This window comes from Mirounga leonina, unplaced genomic scaffold (assembly GCF_011800145.1).
Source record: "Mirounga leonina isolate KUSES-001 unplaced genomic scaffold, KU_Mleo_1.0 Mir_128, whole genome shotgun sequence".
Classification (NCBI taxonomy): Eukaryota; Metazoa; Chordata; class Mammalia; order Carnivora; family Phocidae; genus Mirounga; species Mirounga leonina.
Window position 1 is genome coordinate 18,550,534 of NW_023270320.1, and position 14,160 is coordinate 18,564,693.

General features: G+C 39.2%; 1 protein-coding gene across 5 annotated transcripts in view; it reads left to right on the forward strand.

Moving 5' to 3' along the window:
• The first annotated feature begins 2,766 nt into the window (after positions 1-2,766).
• The window catches only part of TUSC3 (tumor suppressor candidate 3), a 246,841-nt gene continuing 235,447 nt past the window's right edge, over positions 2,767-14,160 (forward strand). For 2 of the 5 annotated variants that reach the window (XR_004679087.1, XM_035004135.1), the window contains exon 1: positions 2,767-3,105. Coding sequence is in view for 4 of the 5 variants with exons in the window: in XM_035004135.1 (XP_034860026.1) it covers positions 2,968-3,105 (138 nt within the window). In the remaining variant the exon portion in view is untranslated. The remainder of the gene's footprint in view (positions 3,106-14,160) is intronic. The other 3 variants (XM_035004133.1, XM_035004134.1, XM_035004136.1) reach the window with 2 other exon arrangements.

Below are 14,160 nucleotides of genomic sequence, written 5' to 3' on the forward strand. Positions count from 1 at the left end.
ATTTTAAGACACTGTGGAGGCAGAGGAAGTTGGAAACCAAATACAATGGCAGTATGGTTGGAGAGAATGGGCAGCTTGGAGGCTCTGAAAATTGGTAATTAAGAGGATGGTGGTGTCACAAACCAGATCGCAAGACCTGACCTTTACTGCTTATACTCACCTCCCTCTGTCCTACATTTTTCCTTAAGCTCTTCCTTCTGCCTTATATCTTAAGCCAGGCAAATGGAAAGCAAAACCACCCCTCAAGCAATAGCAACTGCCCTGACAAGACCTCCAGCCAGCCCAGACTTCTCAGACCAGTTTGAACGTAACTCCCTATCATGTATCTGCGCAGGTACCACGGAATGGCCTCTAGAATGACCAATAATTACCTTTGTCTCTTTATAATACTAAACAATGCATGTATAGGCATGTTTCCTTAAGGTGTATTGCGTGACCTTATGTCCACCTCTATATACAATAACAAGGATCCCCTTTTAAAATATTCCTCCTAAACCTAAATAAAAGGAACCCATTCACCCTTGCTCAAAGAGTCACGGCTTTGGAAATTATTTCCTATGATCTCCTTATTTACTGCAAATAAAGTTCCCTTTGTGCAACAACTCAACTGGTGTAGTTTCTATCTGTGACTCAGCAAGGAGTGAACTCATGTTGGTTCGGTTACAGTGGTACCATTAATTGCAATAAAAGAAATTAAGATAAATTTGGGAGATGAAGGGGCAGATGGTGGATTTTGATTATGTTGAGTATATCTCCATATAAACCATAAAGTTACAGATAGATAAAAGTGGATGCCACCTTCACAAGTCTCAAGGAAAAAGCAATGGGCTATTCTCTTGGGAGAAGTTACTATGGGCAAAAATGCGCACACAATAGTGGGAAATCAAAAGCCCGGGAGATAGATTTATTTGTAAATTCCTTTAAAAAAGGTCGCATAGCATAGTATACAATTGTGGCTATTGAGCTTGACTGCCAAAGTTCAAATTCCTGGGACACCTTTTTCTAGTTGTATGACTTTGAGTTAGATCTCCTGGCCTTAGTTTCTTTATGTGGAAATTGTTACAATAGGACTTATCTAATAAGGTTGTTGTGGAGCAGGAGTTCTTAATCTGGAGTCCCTGACATTTGAGGGCATCTATGAAACTTGAATTGAAAAAAAATTAACCGTATTTCTATTAACCTCTTATGAGAATCTTGTTTTCTTCAATTATAAAGTAGAAAGCAAAGCATGGTAGTATTAGCAGTACATATGGCTTTGTTCCCTGCAGAAATTACAAATAATTTCATATCACAGTACAGTAGTAGTAGATATTTTGAAATACTGTTTGTCATATTACCATATTTATTAGAATTGCTGTTAGATACACTGCTAGATTTCGTATGATTGCAGAATTTATTTTCAGCCCTCATGCTACTTAGTTGGCCAAGTATCCTACAATTCTGTGCCTCTTGGTCAATCATAATCACACTGTGAAGTCTGAGTGTTTATACATTGGTTCTAACATCTACCCTTGCTTTCCAGCTTTCCCCAAATACAAACCACCAGGTGAAAGGAGGTGAATTGTTTTAATTTTGATAATGGTATTTAATTATAACTGATTCCTTTGTAATCTTATGAATTTAATTTTTGCAGTTAGAAATACTGTTTTAAGACTGGGCCAATAGGCTTTATTACACGATCAGAAATGTTCATGATAAAAGAGAAGAAATCTTGAGGTAGAATAAAAGCTACATTAGAACAGTAATGGAGGACAGTTGGAAGAAAGGCAGGCAGGGACAAGCCCTTACCCCCTCCCCCGCAAGAGGAAACCACCCTCAAAAGGATTTTACAACACCCTGAAAGTAGCCTTCCACCCTTTTCCAAGTTGATAGGTAGATGGCAAAAACCTGATTGGATGATGGAGGGTTAATCAGATTAAAACCGCCCTCCAACAAGCCCATAAAAAACCCTTAGATCTAAACGCCAAGTTGGCAACCCTCTCGGATACTCTCCCTCTTGGGAAGCTTGGTACTGTCACTCAATAAACTTTGCTTTGCTGCCCTCCACTTTTCCTCTGGTCTCCCTCGTCATTCTTCCAAGCAGCCTAACCAAAAACCCGGCACCGAAGGAAAAGAAATCCTGTAACAACAGTACTTGACCCATATCAGATAGTAGGTCTGCTGCTATTGTTCTTAAAATGTTCAGAGAGCAGGAATTGAGTCCTTTTCATCTTTGCATTCCCAAGTGTCTAGTCCAGTGCTCTGCACTTTGGCGCTCCATGGATACTGAATGAATGGCAAAGAGTGGTGGGAAGGTTGGCTCCTCAGGCCCCTCAACTGGGACTGCAAGGAACAGCTGTGAAGTGGCCGGTGGCTAGTACGCATCCGCGGGATTATATTACGTGGATTATGTTAGAGGCTTGAGAGGGCTCAGTTGAGCCACAGATGTGTCTCTAAAAACCTCCCAATGGAAACGGAGATTGCCCCTTGGCCACAGGGGCCACGTGCTTATTAATTGCTTAAATCGCTCCTCCATCATCCTAGAAGGCAATTAGGTCTGTCTGTGGCTCCAGGTACACAGGAGTCTGCTTCTGCTGGACTGAGGAGGCCGCTCGCATATTCCCGGACCCTCGCCTTGGTTTCGGTAGCGTTCAGCCGGCCAGCCAGAGAACCGCGGCCCCGCGCGCCGTGGGTCTCGGCGAGAACTGCGGCCCGGGGCGCAGCGCGCCGTGGTCGAGGCCCGCGTTCCCTCGCCACGCCCACTTCCTGCCCATCCCGGGCCTTTCCAGGTCCCCTCTCCCGGTGAACCGGATGCTCTGTCAGCTTCCTCCTCCGCGTCCCCGGCGGCCTCCGCTTCCCTGGCGAAGCCGCAGGAACCCACGAGGGCACGGGCAGGGGCTCCCGGCGGTTAGCCTGGCAGGAGTAGGACGCCGGTAGGAGCTGGGCGCGCACGGTTACCGAGCGTGGAGGAGACACTGCCCTGCGGCGATGGGTGCCAGGGGCGCTCCTTCACGCCGGAGGCAGGCGGGGCGGCGGCTGCGATACCTGCCCACCGGGAGCTTCCCCTTTCTCCTCCTCCTGCTACTTCTCTGCATCCAGCTCGGGGGAGGACAGAAGAAAAAAGAGGTACAGTGAACCGCTTGGCCTTCCGGGTGGGCCCAGGCTGGCTAGGGCGGGCGGGGGCGGCGGCGTTGCCGGGCAGCGTGGCCGCGTTGCTAGGCAGCCGGGCAGCTGGGCTTGGGCGCGGGCGGCCTGCGGGCAAGAGCCCAGCGGTTGGGAGGCCTGTGGGCCACGCAGTCGCCCATGTGGGGTCAGCCTGGTGGTCTCTCAAAAGCAGTAAAGCGTCCCCTTTCCCTCTGCGCCTGAGCACCGCACGCCTTTCAGACTCACGGCGCTTTTGACCTTCGGAGGCCGAGCTCTGGGCCCTGGAGTCACTAAAAGGGGTGTGTTGGATGTCAAAATGCCTTTCAGGAGCATTTGCAAACCTGGGAGAACTATTTGGTCTTTTTGTTCAGTACTCAGCTCCCTTCGTTACTCGTTTACGTTTGTATTCATAATTACACATTTTTAAAGCTGTAGGTTTTTCTTTAGGTTGAACTCCTATAATGGTGAGAATAAACTCACATAATTTTAAGTTCGCTAAATTTGTGAAGATCGCCTGATTTCAATCTTTGTCCTCTAAAAACTTTGGTTAAGAGGATTGAAATCACTATATTTAAAATAGTAATTTGTGAATTTCAGTTATCCATCTTTGCCTTGGATACTCTAGCAGGATCGGAAAAAAGTTATTTGGAAATGCGAGTAGTGTTTCTAAGAGTACATTTTTTTTTTTTTTTAAGATTTTTTTTTATTATTTATTTATTCATGAGAGACAGAGAGAGAGAGAGGCAGAGGGAGAAGCAGGCTCCCAAGGAGCAGGGAGCCCGATGCGGGACTCGATCCCAGGACCCTGGGATCATGACCTGAGCCGAAGGCAGACGCTCAACCATCTGAGCCACCCGGGTGCCCTAAGAGTACATTGTTTTAGTAAGTATTCGCTTATTCAAGATAGTTTTTCCTGGTGAAGTATTACACACACGTGATTCAAAATCTAATTCGGGTTTAAAGTATTACCACAAGTTTCCTGATAGCTGGGTAGAGAGTGAAAAAATAGCTTCATGTGCAAAAATAATTGATTCTCTTTACTCTTTTCCTGAAACAACTCTGAACTCAATAGTAACTTCTTCCCGTTAGCTTTTTAATTTTATTTATTTTTATTTTTTAAAGATTTTATTCATTCGACAGAGAGCAAGTGAGAGAGGGAACACAAGCAGGGGGAGCGGGAGAGGGAGAAACAGGCTCCCCACTGGCAGGGAGCCCCATGCGGCTTGATCCCAGGACCCTGGGATCATGCCCCTTTGAAGGCAGAGGCTTAAACAACTCTGCCACCTAGGCATCCCTAGCTTTTTAATTTTAACATGAAAGTAGACCATAGGAAATTCTTCGTGGAATTCTGGTACGAGGTTTAGAGGAGAACTGTTAAAATTAAAGCTATACTGGGCGCCTGGGTGGCTCAGTTGGTTAAGCGACTGCCTTCGGCTCAGGTCATGATCCCAGGGTCCTGGGATCGAGTCCCACATCGGGCTCCCTCCTCAAGGGGAAGCCTGCTTCTCCCTCTCCCACTCCCCCTGCTTGTGTTCCTGCTCTCGCTGTCTCTGTCTCTGTCAAATAAATAAATAAAAAAAAAAATCTTAAAAAAAAAAAATTAAAGCTATACTTACAAATATAATTTAAAGATATATTTTTTTTTAGCATTTGGTATTTACATACCACATTCCAAGAGTTTTAGATGTCATAGTTTTTCTTGAGGAAGGGAGATTAAAAAGTTTTTTTTGAGGATTACCACAGCAGAGGGCAGTAGAAAACAATGAGAAATTCCATGGAAATTTTGATGTTTTACTTCTTAGATCACTGTGGGGGCACTTGGGTGGCTCAGTCCTTTGAGCATCCCCCTTTTGATTTAGATTTAGGTCAAGATCTCAGGGTCTTGAGATGAGCCCTGCCTTGGCAGTGCTCAGCAGGGAGTCTGCTTGAGATTCTCTCTGGCCCTCTCCCTCTACCCCTCCCCCCCCACCTTCCATCTCACTTTTGCAGTTCTCTCTCTAAAGATAAATAAATCTTAAAAAAAAAAAAAGGGCGGGGGGAAGACCACTGTGATCACAGTAACTTTCAATTGGAAGAAAAACCCCCAAATTTGGAAAGTGTACCTCTTCAAAGCATCTTAGTATCCAGTTGTACACTACTTTAACAGGTGAAAACCCTTGTTAATTTAGCATAATTACAATAAATCAACATCTGTTTCATTAACATTTTTTATAAAAGAAGTTTTAAATGAAAAATTGGAAGAAAATTGTTAAGGATTAGAAAAGGATGTCTTGGGGTGCCTGGGTGGCTCAGATGGTTAAGTGTCTGCCTTTGGCTCAGGTCATGATCCCAGGGTCCTGGGATCGAGCGCCACATTGGGCTCCTGGTTCAGCAGGGAGCCTGCTTTTCCCTCTCCCTCTGCCTCTACCCCTGCTCATGCTCTCTCATCTGTTTCTCAAATGAATAAATAAAATCTAAAAAAAAAAAAAAGAATGTCTTCCAGAACTGCTTTTATTTCTCTAAGCAGGAGAGTCTAATACTACTGTTTGGTGGTATTGCAGAATACATATGTTTAAGGAAAAGAAGAGCAAAATAACAAATAATTGAAGTTTTAATACTTCACTCAATGAGTACACATACCTGGAATGTAGTATGTGAGAATAAACTCACATTACTTAAATTATACAAATTTATTTGTGAAATTCAGAGCACCTGATTTCAGTCTTAGTAACTTGGAGGGCTGTGGTCTTTCAATGCTAGAAGAAACACATTCTTTATTAGAAATAATGGAAAGTGGTTGGTTATCATTGTGGTACTTTTCTAGGGGTATTCCAGGGTTGTTTTGAACATGTCACTTCATTCTTTGCTGAATTTAGACACCACTGAATCAGCAAGTATAGCAGTTGGAACTTAGTTTATTACAATAAATATTACTGACGTAAGTGCTAGAGGAGTTGACTTGGCGTGAGTAGTATATCCCTTCATACTGGGGAGGCCAAATTGACATCTAAAGTTAAACCTGGAACCAAGAATGGACATTAGTTGCTTTTAAGGAAGTAATAGTTATGATAATAATAGCTACCCTCATAGGTTTTTGAGTCAGACAGATGGTCCAGTTACAACTCAGTCACTATCTAATTGTATGACATCAGGAAAACCACTTAACTTCCCTGAATTTTAACTTCTTTGTTTTAAAACACAGATATAATACCTACATCTCAGGGTTGTCACTGGGATTGAATAAGACTGTATATAAACTACTTAGTGCAGTGCCTTGAACATAACAGGTGACCAATACTGGTAGCTATTATTATGTGTTCTTCATTTAATGAGAGCATTAGGTATGATGAGATCCTAAAATGTGATAAAATATTTTAAAATTTTTTGGCTAAAGAAACTGATTTTATCATTTTTGTAAAATATACAGTTATTAAATTGCCTATTTTATTATGAAACACAGAGTTCCAAACTCTTCTGTTGTTTGAGAACTTCCCAGGAGATATTGCAACATGGAAGAATTGATGGTATTCATGAGTGTGTGTGTGTGTGTGTGTGTGTGTGTCCACATATAAGTTTTTGTATCTTTTTCTTCATGAAGACATTTAATTCATTAAAAAATAATTTTGTTATATTCTCTAAGAGTATAGTGAATAGCAATAGATGAGTGAATAGGCAAAGAAGATTAGAGATTTTTATAGTCACTTTCCTTAATTACACGGAATATAGTCGTTAAACTAATTTTTGAATCCTCATGTAAGGTGATACGAATTTGTGGGAGACTGTAGTTTCTTGGTAGTATATCATTTGCATATGTAGTGCATCATTTTCCTTTTATTTTAATGGCTTCTCTATTTTCTACATTGTCAACACTTAACCAGTTAATCAGCTTCATTTAGAATTGTTTTAATCTATAACACCTGATAATATAAAAGGAGCTCAAATTCTGTAATTATTTTCAGTGGATTTATTGACTTTGACATTATCAAAAGAAGCTATTAAAATAATTTATCCTTTATGTTAGCTAATAGGCTATGACATGTAGGTAACAATGAATATGCATTATGAAAATTTGAGCAGCTCATAAATATTTTTGCGAAGTAATATGATTGCCTAAAGGAAATATCAATTGCTTCTGACAGAACTTCTGTATGTCATTAATGTTTTTAAGCACATTTTACACTGAAATGAATATATCCAGTTATTTTTTTAGTGGCATAACCATTAAATAGAGACTTGACTATCTTAGCAAATGAAGAAAAGGGAGAGGATGGAAGTAAGCAAGGGATTTTATCTTTTTTTTTTTTAAGATTTTATTTATTTATTTGACAGAGAGAGACACAGCAAGAGAGGGAACACAAGCAGGGGGAGTGGGAGAGGGAGAAGCAGGCTTCCCACGGAGCAGGGAGCCCGATGTGGGACTCGATCCCAGGATCCTGGGATCATGACCTGAGCTGAAGGCAGATACTTAACGACTGAGCCACCCAGGTGCCCCAAGGGATTTTATCTTTAAGCGAAGAACTTAAGTTGAAAACAAAGTTTGTAAATATATGAGCACAACTTTAAGAAATGCATAGTAATTATGCATTGATGTATATACACATAGACCACAGATTATGCCCATGCAGGTATTTCATCTAGGCTAGATTTTGTGTATAGGAACTCCTTGCTGAGTAATTGGAAGTGACAGGTCTTACTCAGAATGGCCAAAACGGCGTGTCAAGTACTGTGAAGGCTTCGCCCACTGTAGTTTCACAGATGATGGCAGAACGCATGGAATTCCCGGGCCCCAGGTGGACAGGTTATCACTCAGCAGCTGCAGATTTGCCAGAGTATCAGCATTTGTGCTGATGACACAGGCTAAATGACCCCTACAGGTGTAGGAAGTTTTGTGGCAGAAGAACCTTGAGCTTAAGGAGCTCAAATCTTTTATAATGGGCGGGAAGCTTGTTTGACTTTTGACCAGAGGGTGACATTATTTTCATTTTTGAAGGAACACTGTCTTCCAAGGCTTGTGTACTATATACACCCTTGAAAAGGTTTCCAGAGCAAAGTCAGTTAGTACTTTGCTTGCATGTTATGTAGAAATCTATGAAGAACTGCTTCCTTAAGTAAGAGATAGTAACTTTGTCAAAAGAGAATTTTGGAGTATTTTCCTCCGTATACATACACCACCAGTATATTCAGTTCCATACATGTGATCTGTTCTACATGGAAGACAGAAAGGGAAAGAGCAGAAATATATAACCGGAGCCACAGATTTATCAGTTGTTAATCTTTTGCCACATTTACTTGTGCATTTTCTCCATATTCAGTGAATTTGGATGAGTGTGATCCCGATGCCAGTGACTGACATTGGTTACTTTGGGGGTCACCACGGTTTATCTATCTTATGATTGCTTCTTTCCATAAGGCTCCCTCCTGGAGCATCACGCTAATTCCACCAAGATAGAAAATTTACCTTTGGCTGAGTATAGGAGTGGCTGTTGTTCCCCTGCTAGAGAACAGGTAGATCACGAACAAACGTGTATGTGACATAACGTTGAGAGAGCGAGAGCGTGTGTGTGTGCGCGCGCATGCTCGGCATGCAATGAAGGGACCAAATAGTATTTATGTAAGTCTCTATCTACTTTTTATTTTACCTGTTGGGCAAGATATCTGCTGCTTCTCAAATTGAGCATATCTAAAGGGGAACTCTTTTTTTTTTTCCTGAAGATTTTATTTATCTATTTGACAGAGAGTGAAGCGGGGGAGCCACGGGCAGAGGGAGAAGCGGGCTCCCCGCCGAGCAGGGAGCCCGATGCGGGACTCGATCCCAGGACCCCGGGATCATGACCTGAGCCAAAGTCAGACGCTTAACCCACTGGGCCACTCAGGCGCCCCTAAAGGGGAACTCCTAATCCTTCTCTTTGCCCACCTGTTTTCTCATTGCTATTAACAGTGCTGTTTCATGGGGAACAAATTTTAACATCCTAGAATCTCATTTTTTAAATAATCACTTGCCAGTATAATATGTCTTTGTCGCTCTTACCCTCTTGTATTTTGCACATTGTATACAGAAAGCCTGGCTCTACGTACTCGCTTGAGGAATCGTTCACAGATTTGAGGAGAACATCTTGCCAAAATAGGGTTTCTCCCTTGATAGCTATGAAAAACACATAAATAATTAGTTTGAATATTAAAATTTCAAAAAAGTTATTTAAAACAATAGGTAATGTATTTTTTTCATGGTAATTGGTATCTGTCTGCCTTCCCACCTCGTTGTCTGTATTTCTATTTAATGCCAGAAGAAAAAAGATGAACAATGAGCTTATGGAGTCCTTCAAAATCTATGATAAAAGTCTTAACATAGAAGAGTAGAACTCTGAAGCCATTTATGAGCTGAAAAAAGTTAATAAAAGGACGTCTTTACTAGTTTATTGTTACTAAAGTTTTGGTTGATCATGTAAAGATACCTAATTAGTTTGACATTTGGAGGTGAAAAAGAAATTTCTTTCTGCTGCATGTTATCATGAGAACTTAAGTACCTTTAATGAAAAGGAGCACTTGAGTATAGGTTGAATAAATTGTGATACTGATTTTACTAAATGGAACTCTTTTGTTATTTGTTTTAAGGAGTGTATTTTTAGAGATGGCTTAACATTGTCAATATGATTTGACTCAACTTTTGGAAATATTTTAATTCAGAGTCTTCTGTGCTTGGAAAACAAAACTATTGGGAGATTAGTTTATATGAGTATTGTGGTAAAACTTGGGGTAGAATTCATTATAAATTGTGGAATCTGCTTACTATTCATATTAAATATTAAATTGAGATACCTTAGGATAGATGACTCATTGAATTTAATAAACTTGGAAGTTGGAAATAAGTCTAAATTATATTAGGAAATGAAAAAAGTTAAAATAGAACAGTTAGGAGATAGAATGCTAGGCATTTCGCTTAGGTTAGATAATGGTCTTTACAGTATCTTTGCTTGGTGGTTTGGCAGACAGCTTTGTTTGCCTTACCTTTATTTTGCTAATAGTACCTTTAGAGAAACTGGGACTATCCCAAGCCCCAAACATTTAAGTCAAAGATTATTATTATCCAATACCTTAGAAATTATTGGTTTAGGAGTGAGCACATAATACAATTATATGGGGACTTGTGACAAGTTCCCTCCTCTTTGATAAAGGACACAAGGAAGGGAAATTCTCTCTTCTTGTCTTTGTTATATGAATATGAGAATGTGATGCTTGAGTTCCTGAACCCATCTTGTAAACATTAAAATACAAGCCTGAGGGCAAAACCAGTAAGTTCATGATGGCAGAGTAGAAAAATGGAAAAAATATGGGTGTTTGACATGACTTAACTAGCCTTGTAATTGCTGTAACTCTGGACTCCTTGTTAGGTGCTAATAAGCTTCATATTGTTTAGGACATTTTGAATTGAATTTTCAGATTTTTTGTATTTGAAAGCATTCTGTTGAGGAAAGTTATCTTGGATTAAGAGTTTTACCCATGATCGTTATTTAGCCAACTTGTAAATTTACAGTCTTCTTTCTTTTTATACTGTGCTTAGTAGCTTAACAGTTACCTAGCTATATGGCCTTCTTTGTGAATTAGATATTAAATATTAAAGGATTATTTATATATATGTAGCTCTCCCTTATCTTTGAATATTAATGATCATTATTAGAAATCTGTGTATGTTTTGGTGTTTTTAGAAGTGAATTTTTCCATGTGTTCCTTTTATTAATATAGCTTTGTTTTTATTGTATGAATTGAAGTTCTCTAAGTATTATATGTCCAAAAAATTGTAGGAAAGAAATTGGAAATAAATTTATTATGTGCCTTAAAAGCTCTTAGCCCAAGAAAGGAGAGAAAGAGTAAGTCATGCCTCAGATATATTTGCTCTATGCTCTTTTCTGTGTGAATGCTTTTAAAAAAATACTTATTTCTTTTGCTTTTGTGTGTGTAATAGAGTGGTACATAGTTTCATTTTAAAGACTACCAAATAAAATAGAGGAAGACACTTTTATTTTGAAAATGATCATATTTTAATATTGTTCTTTTGGTTTACATTTGAGTTAAGATTAAGCAAAAGAAAAGTTGGGACCCTCCCCCCTCTCAGGATGAGAGTATTGTGCAATGTTGATTGTTCCATGTTTTTTGTTTGTTTTTTTTAGCATTGGAGCTTTCAAAGTGAATAAAGGATTTTTCTCATGCTCAGGAAAGTGAAGTGGTATGCTGTGTCTTGCTATTGTTTCCTGTACTTTTTCCCCTTGGAGACTTTATGGGGAGAAAGAGTGGCTGAGTCAAGGTGTAATACTATCATTTAGCTTCCTATTGACAGGTACATGACTCACATGCTTTGATGTTGGAGCATATTCCAAATCATAAAGAGAGTCGTACCCATAGATTAAAAAAAAAAAAATACTGCATTATGGAATGTTAGAGCAGACGTGTCAGGTTTCAGGCTAAATAACAAAGTTGGGACTAGAAGTTAGGTTTCCTGACACCAGAGTTTATATTTCCATATTCCCATGCTCAATTGTGCTGTCAGATTCTCCTCCCTCCCCCCAGCCCTTTCACTACTTTCATTATACTCTATTTTCCTCCGTCTTTTCATAGCTAATGTTCTAACTTTATAACTTCCTCTTTGTGGATATTCGTTTTTTAAAACCTAAAATGATTAAAAGTTTGGCAGATGTAAAACCTATTAATACTGCTTAGACGTGATTCCTTTGAGAACATAGTTTATAAAATTAAGCCATCTGTTTCTTTATGAGCCTGTTTAAATAAATGAAGTTGGGCTACGGTAAACCTTAGTCACAAGAGTCAGAACTCTAAAACAGCACAGAACCCAAAGCAGTGCCTCCTATAATCCCTAATACTAAGTAAAGCATGTTCACAAATCTATTTGCCAAAGCCAGAAATCTGAGCACATTTCACTTGGTCTCAAACCTTTACTTACTTGTGACTTTTTTAACACTCCTTCCCTCACCCCAGCTAAAGATATTCTGCAACTTCTCTGACCAGTGCTGTTTTTGAGGAGTACTGTTTACTTACTGTTTAAATGCTACAGGGTGCAATCCAAGGTTCTTTGCGTGCTATTAGTGCTTTTCCTGAGTGAGCCTGTGTCTGACTTTTCCTTTTTGCTCTCTCTGCTCTTTAATGCTTCCCTTCAGTGGCAGGTTAAGTCATTTACCCCCCCTACTCCGTTTTGATGAGGGACTCCTCACACAAATGGATCTTTGTGCTTATTTCTTTATAACACTTAGGTGAATTATTGTCTGTCATCTGTCATTCCTGTTATTCTACAAGCCCTTTGAAGAGAAGGGTTTTTTTTTTTTTTTCCTTCATTTCTATACCCACATATTCAAGCATAGTGCCTTGCAGTTGGTGAATGCTTAGTGAAGTTATTTTGGTCAAGTTACTTAATCTCTCTAAGCCTCTTTTCTTTATCTGTAAAATGAAGATAGTGTGTTGTCCCTACTGTAGAGCTGTGAGCCTTACATGAGATAATCCTGTAAAGGATTTAGCAGCATAGTGCACGGAACATAGTAAATGCTTCTTGTTAGCTTTGATGCTGATATTGGTGAATGAATTCGTAGGGTGTATTCTTGGTTGTTTTCCATGAATAGCATACATTGATTTGACATTACAAGAGACAAATTAAAAACTAATGCTTTTGATATGCATAATTTTTTATAAATATTTTGTTTTCCTATTTGACAAGTTAGGGCTCTTGAGAATGTCATTGCTTTCTTCATTGGCAGACATAATGGGTACTTTTACTATTTGACTTTTATATGGTATTTGACGTTGTTGGCTACTAGTTCCTCACCCTCCCCATCCCCAGCTTTATTGACATATAATTGACATACAATATTTTGAATATTTAAGGTGTACAACATGCTGACTTGATACACTTATATATTAGAAAATGATCATCACCATAGCCTTAGCTGACACCTCTGTCACATCACATATTACCATTCCCTTTTTGTGCTGAGACATTTAAGATTTACTCTCATAACTTTCAAGTAAATACTACACAGCTGTTAAGTATAATCACAATACTGACCATTAGATTACCAGAACTTACCTTTTAACTGGAAGTTTGTTCCCTTTGACCAGTATCTTCCCATTTTCCCCGCCCCCACCTCCTGTGACTACCACTCTCCTCTGTTTCTATAAAATTTTTTTTCTTTGATTCTGCATACAAGTGAAATCATACAGTATTTGTCTTTCTCTTATTTCACCTACCATAATGCCCTCAGTGTCAATCCACATTGCTGCAAATGGCAGGATTTCTTAGTTTTACTATGGCTGAATGGAATATTTTCCATTGTGTGTGTGTGTGTGTGTGTGTGTATGAATGATATGGTATATATATATATGCGTTATACACACATATACACACACATACACCATAGCTTCTTTATATTCATCTGTCAATGGACACTTAGATTGTTTTCATGTCTTGGCTATTGTAAATAATGGTGTTATGAACATGGGGGTGTAGATATCTTTTTGAGTTAGTGTTTTCATTTTGGTTGGATGTATTCCAGATGTGGAATTGTTGGATCACATGGTAGTTCTATTTTTAATTTTTTGAGGATCCTCTATTCTGTTTTCTTCCCCCCCCAATTCTGTTTTCCATAGTAGCTATACCAGTTTACAATCCCACAAGTAGTGCATGAGGGCTCCCTTTTCTCCACATCCTCACCGGCATTTGTTATCACTTGTCTTTTATTCTTTTCTAGTTTCATGGAGAAATAATTGACATACATCTTTATATAAGTTTAAGGTGTATACCATTATTGTTTGATTTGCACATATTATGAAATGATTATCACAATAGTTTTAGCTAACATCCGTCTTCTCATATAGATACACTAAAAAGAAAAGAAAGAAGAAAAGAAAAAAAAATCTCCTTTTGATGAGAATTCTTAGGACTTACTCTGTTAACAATTTTCCTATACGTCATACAGCACTGTTAGCTATAGTCATTATGTTGTATATTACATTTCTAATAATTATATATGGGAATTTGTACCTTCTGACTATATTCTT